This window comes from Balaenoptera acutorostrata, chromosome 4 (assembly GCF_949987535.1).
Source record: "Balaenoptera acutorostrata chromosome 4, mBalAcu1.1, whole genome shotgun sequence".
In the NCBI taxonomy this organism is placed as follows: domain Eukaryota; kingdom Metazoa; phylum Chordata; class Mammalia; order Artiodactyla; family Balaenopteridae; genus Balaenoptera; species Balaenoptera acutorostrata.
Genome location: NC_080067.1, coordinates 83,792,013 through 83,798,159, shown reverse-complemented (window position 1 = coordinate 83,798,159; position 6,147 = coordinate 83,792,013). Strand labels below are relative to the sequence as shown.

General features: G+C 46.8%; 1 protein-coding gene across 1 annotated transcript in view; it reads right to left on the bottom strand.

Moving 5' to 3' along the window:
• Positions 1-16: 16 nt before the first annotated feature.
• Positions 17-6,147, bottom strand: part of HCLS1 (hematopoietic cell-specific Lyn substrate 1) — a 31,508-nt gene continuing 25,377 nt past the window's right edge. Inside the window, exons 11-14 of the mRNA XM_007181853.2 lie at positions 5,266-5,370; positions 4,527-4,764; positions 4,321-4,389; positions 17-4,121 (exon numbers count right to left, since the gene is read on the bottom strand). Coding sequence (XP_007181915.1) covers positions 3,985-4,121; positions 4,321-4,389; positions 4,527-4,764; positions 5,266-5,370 — 549 coding nt within the window. The 3' untranslated portion in view covers positions 17-3,984. The remainder of the gene's footprint in view (positions 4,122-4,320; positions 4,390-4,526; positions 4,765-5,265; positions 5,371-6,147) is intronic.

Here is a 6,147-nt window from a genome sequence, read left to right as displayed (position 1 = left end):
GACCAAAAGCCAGAGCCTACTTTCAAACATTTTAATAGTGATTTGAGAGTCAAGGTTCTTTTCCTCTGAAAATTATATTATCCGTCTGGATTAGGGAGACCACAGGCACGGGCCAGCACCACCCTGGGCTAAGTGAAATGATCACGAGACACTAACACCAACTTCAGTGTCATGTCAGAATGCACAGGGTAGCCCAGGGAGACCTCGCATCTGGAAAAGTCCAGACAAGGCCCACTGCAGCTCCTGTGGTACCAGTCGCCAGGTCCTAGACATCACTTGAGTACCCCATCGGGAATCTTGAGAAGGAAGACATCTGAACATAGTGATTCCCTATAATTGCTCTTACCTATTGCTGGCCATGACTGCATTCTGTCAAAAATGTGTGACACTTCTGGGTTTTGGTAACAAATAGTTAAAACTTATGAGAACAAAAGTAAAATAAAAATACACAATAGATACTGGCATCCCCTAAAGCAGGGTTTCATGGAACTACTGACATTTTAGACTGGATAATTCTTTGTCATAAGGGACTGTCCTATGTGTTGTAGGATGTTTAGCAACATCCTTGACCTCTATCCAATAGATACCAGTAGCACCCCTACAGCTATAACAACCAAAAATGTCTCCAGACATTGCTAAAAATCCTCTGGGAGCAAAACCACTCCTGGTTGAGAACAACTGCCCTAAAGAATGACATGCCAATGGCAGTAAATTAGGATAAGCTTTTTAGTACAGCCGATTCTTATCTCACATAGTTATCTACAATGGTCATGATTTCATGTAGCTCTTCTTTCTTTACCAAATAGGTTTTAGACACATGATGATTTTAAGTTGGGAACCAAATGGAGCTGGTTTGTTTGGTGTGGCTTCACGTCCTTGGGTCACAGTGCAAAAAGTATATCCTATCAGCTCTCCAGGTATAGCTGAAGCCAGGAAGGTTGAACTATTTATCTTAACCCTAACCTAACCCTCACCCTAGCCCTAGCCCTAACCCTAACCCTCTCTCCTTAATTGATGCCATTTTCCTAGCAGTCCTCAGCAAGTGAGAAAGAAGGGAAAAGGAGGATGGGCATTGTGGGGAAGCAGAGAACAAAGAATTTAACCAACGACAACAAAAAAGAGTCTAGTCAATATGAATGTTTGTTATTGCCTGGGTTTCCCTCTGAACATGGTCCAGAGCTGGTATAGATGAAGTAGATGACACCCCTGAGAAGGCATTAGAGCAAATCCCAGAGTAGAAGTATGCTTATCTTCCATTATAATGTGCCACTTGGTACTATTCAGTAACGTAACTCTATTTTTCCTAATCCTTATTGTTTGGTTTATATTTCACATTTGTATATAAGGCGCCATTTTCTAAAAAATATAACTAGAGTGTGAGCTAAGATTTTATTCAGTGAAGATGAATAACTGCGACAGCTAAGCAGTGAAGTGGGAGAAAAGGAACCGATCCAGGGTTCAGTTCCATGTGTTTTGAATCTAGTCCTTCCTATATGGAGGAAGAAGTTTCTGAAAATCCATTTTGGGTTTCTTATTTTATTAGAAAAAGAAAGCAAGGGGAGCTGTAGACTAAGGGAGGTGAAAATCTGGGGCTACCGTGAGCTGGATGAGAAGTACAGAGAAAGGAAGAGAGCAGAGGGCTCTTCCTTGACACTCTGGGCAGCCCAGGGTTCGGGAGGGCATTCAGGAGACTAACCGCACTGCTCTGTGGGCCCCACCCTTCCAGGCACACTTTACTTTCCCAGCTGCTGCCTTCAGCACAATACTGAGCTGATCAACATCATCAAACACATTTTACAAGGTATCTAATTGTATATGTCGCAGGAAACCAGAGTATTGCAGGTATCCACTGGCCTACACAATCAAGCACATTTTATGGTGAGAGGGCAATTGGAGAAAAAGGGAAGCCTTTTAGAGAGACAGTGGAGTAGACAAATGATTTGATTAGTGGGATGAAGCTGTAGTGAGCAGCACGTGCAGCAAGCATCATCTGAGAGAGGCAAGACGGCTAGACACGGCTTCAGATTAAGAAGCAGCTAAGGAGAGTGAAAGGGGACTGTGGACCCAAGAACACAGCCTGGACAGGGAGGTGTCTGCGAGCAGAGCCCTTGAAGAGAATCACCGCCAAGAAAGTCAGTCCAGGTAGAGATCAGCCGAATGTGGAGGGCGAGGTCTATAGAACTGAGGCAGAAAGGACTTTATTGCCTTAATAATATAAGGATCTGGAAAAGAAGTTTCTGTCTTATAATGAAGGGAAAAGTGAAAAGCAAGGTGGAACTTGGATGTAAGAATAAAACCACTGCAAAAGTCTGATCTATGTGTGATGTCAGATCAAACTGAAGTGAAGAATGAGATTGTGTATATCTAGTGTGACTTACCTCTATACACTGGAAACCCCAATGTCTCTATAGGCAGAAATAAAAGCTGCTTTTCACTCTGAAAGTCTAACTGGGTGAATCTTATAAGTGAGGTGTAGAGACAGATGTGTGACTCACTGGCATAGAGGTCGCTGTGGAAACAAAGGTGTGTGTGTCTTGAAGAAAAGCCAAGGAATGAGCCTGAGGGATGCAGTGCTCTAAGCACATGCACAGCTCACCAATGAACTTTATAAAGTCCTGCAGCAACTACGGGTCTCAGACACCAATCCTAGCTCTTCCTTGATCCCACTGTCTTCTCCATCTTTGAAAGCTGAACCCAACTTCAGATACCAGTTATAGCACAGACTTCTATTTTCCACCAACCAAAGATCCCCTATACCAAATCCCTGACTTTCATTTCGATTTGATTTTGGTTTTGCCTAGGATCTCCTATTCTGGACCTTGCCGAGCCCAATGGCCTGGGGTTAGAATAAACTCACCGTGTCCTGGCCTTTCATTCTCCCTCATCCCCATACTTTGCTTGGTGATTTGCTTTTTGCCTATCACTGGCCATCCAAAGGTCCTCACTTCTTCTCCTATCAGCAGCCTCAGCTCTGGACCACACAGAAACTTTATGAGCTTCCTCAATCTACCTTCTTACATGACCATCGATTTCATTCATCCAGCTACAAGGAAGCCTAGACTTTCTCTAGTAGAGGCCACTGTCACTCTAAATCCTCTTAACACCTCATTGTTTCTTTATTTTTTTCTTGGCTAAATCTTTTCCTCCTTCCTTTCCCCTAATTTGTGCTTTTGCCTCAAGAATCATTATGCACTAAAAGAGTGTAGTCATTACTCCCAGGCAGAAAGTGGCTGGCCTCTCACAACTGCTGAAGCCAGCAGAAGTTGAACTGTCTTATCGTGGACCCTTCCTGGTCCCTGTTCCCCTACCTTACTGCCATTCCCCAGGCCCATCTTGTTTTGGACTGGGTATCAGTAGAGTCTAAGGAAAGGGCAAAGCCCTTGACACCCAGGGTGCAGAGTGATGGGCAGTGGAGGAGACAGTTTTCTGGATATCCCTGAAAGATGGAAGGAGAATTGGAGCCATGAGAGTCAGGACCATTGAGGGCTGCATAAAAAGTACTATTTACCTCAGAATAGAGGTGAGCCATGGTCCCACTTTATTTCCACTTTAGGACTGAGCAGAGCGAAGATTCAGAGATATTTCTGCAGAGAAGGAAAGTAAGCAAACAGCACAACCAGGAAATATAAACATACCTTCCCAGGTAAGCAAACCAGGAAGCTCAGAGTTTACAAACAAAGGAAGGTAGAGTGGGGGTGGGTGGGTGTTAGAGGGGGGATTCATGGGGAAGGAGGCAGGATACAAGATAAACATCCCTGAGATCATCTAGGGTATCCAGGATAGACAGGACACCGAGGGGAAGGAGGCCTCCTTCCTCATGCTGTCTCTGCCCCAAACCCTAATGGAGAGGGAGAGGGAAGTCTGTCTAGAGCTTCAGGCAACTCATGACATCCTGTCAGACACTTGCAGCAGAAATGGAAAGTGGGTGGAGGCAGAGCCACTTGGGACAAGGGAAGTCACAGTGCAGAAGACAGACAGCCACAGTTACTGGAGGAGCGTGACATAATTTGCAGGGAAGAGTCCAAAGTGGCCATGGCAACGTCCCCGCCACCAGCCCTCGTCCACCATCTCAATGTCAGTGATGATGTCATCTGGATCAAAGGAAATCTCATCACTTCCCTCTGGGGAGAAAATTGACAGGATATTAGGATGGTCAGGCAGGAATCCCTCCACCCCTGTGTCCCCTTTAAACCTCAGGAAGGGAAATAGGCCTGTTCTTGATGCCAAGTCTTGGCCCTATCTTGACCCCCAGAATCCATCCCCCCTTTCATGTATCACGGGCCTCCAGGCACCAGACCCCTCAGGCCACTCCCAACCTACCTCCTTGGTAATCATACAGGGCTACAGCTGAGATCCCAGCCCCAGCCCCAGCCGGGCAGCCTGATGATCCTGCATAATGAGAAATATGAATATGGTCTCATCAACATGGAGAAGGAAAATAGACAGGTCCTTCTGTGTAATGGGGGAATTCTCCCTCTTCCTCTCCCCTACAGCTGACCAAATCCAGGAGCTGCCCCACCACTCACCAGCCAGAGTGGAGGAAAAAGAGGGATCCTGAGGCTCGAGCACATCTTCATAGTCGCCCTCTGGTTCCTCATCCGGCTCATGTCTGTCCATTTCCCCAACATCTTCATAGTCATTCTCGGGTTCAGGCTCGGGTTCAGGCTCGGGCTCAGGCTCAGGTGCTTCTTCATACACTGGCTCTTCCTCCATCTGGAAGCCTTCTGGAGTCCTGGGGGGCAGAGCTGGGGGCTCCTCATTGTCCTGAGAAGAGACAGTGTGAAGCAGGGTGACTTCTGTTCACCAGGAGCTGCCTCTCCAAAATCTCCCAATGGAGGACTGCTAAGACCCCACCCATCCCCATGCTTCCATTCTACCCTCCATCCTTGCATCCTTCTAACAGCCTCTCCTAGGGAACACAATCTTTTATCCCTCTTCATTCATCAACCTCCCACACCCACCCACTCAAAACACCTACCAAAAGATGATAGAAGGGAAGCAGAAAGCAAGTCAGAATCCTTGGAAGACAAGGAAAACATTGAAGCAAAAGCAAAAGCAAAAAAAAAAAAAGGTGAAAGATGACAGCTAGGATGACTAACTATCCTAGTCTGCCCAGGACTGGGTGATTTCCCAGAATATAAGACTTTCAACGCTAAGACCAGGATAGTCCCAGACAAACCAGGATTGTTGATCACCCTGTACAGCCCACCTACTAGGACATGAGGAGATGGGGAAGGAGCAGAGAATCTTTGGAGCTCTACTTACCTCTGGGGGATTCTGCCTTGGGGGCTGGGTAGGCACTGGTTGTTCCCTACTGGTTCTCACAGGCCCACACTCTGATGACAGACAGCTCCCTGCTGGAGGCCAGGCCTGTGGAAGATGAAGCATCTTTCCAGTGAGCAAGAAACTTCCATCTTCTCTCTTTTTTTTTTTTTTTTTTAAAGGATTTTCTTATTTATTTATTTATTTATTTATTTATTTATTTATTTATTTTTGGCTGTGTTGGGTCTTCGGTTCGTGCGAGGGCTTTCTCCAGTTGCGGCAAGCGGGGGCCACTCTTCATCGCGGTGCGGGGACCGCTCTTCATCGCGGTGCGCGGGCCTTTCTCTATCGCGGCCCCTCCCGTCACGGGGCACAGGCTCCAGACGCGCAGGCTCAGCAATTGTGGCTCACGGGCCCAGCCGCTCCGCGGCATGTGGGATCTTCCCAGACCAGGGCCCGAACCCGTGTCCCCTGCATTAGCAGGCAGACTCTCAACCACTGCGCCACCAGGGAAGCCCCATCTTCTCTCTTGTACTGACCTGGAATACCCCTTCCTACCTCTGCCAGTTCAAATCAACCATTCCTCAAGATGGGCTCCAACCTGAAATGACAGCTCCTTCCTCTTGTTGTTGCAGCAGTAATTGACTGCACTGGCTGGTGACCTATCTTCTGTTGTACTATGTAAATCTTGGTTTTTTTCAGCTAACATTCTCATATGTATATATGAAGCTTAATTACACAATCAGATTGAAATCTTCCTGAAGACAGGGATAGCAACTGTAGACTTTGCCTAACACAGGGGAGGCCTGTGCCTTATTTTCTCCTAAGGATACAGACCCCTTAGGCTCTTGTCTGGGCAAGGAATCCTTGATGTGGATCCCGAAG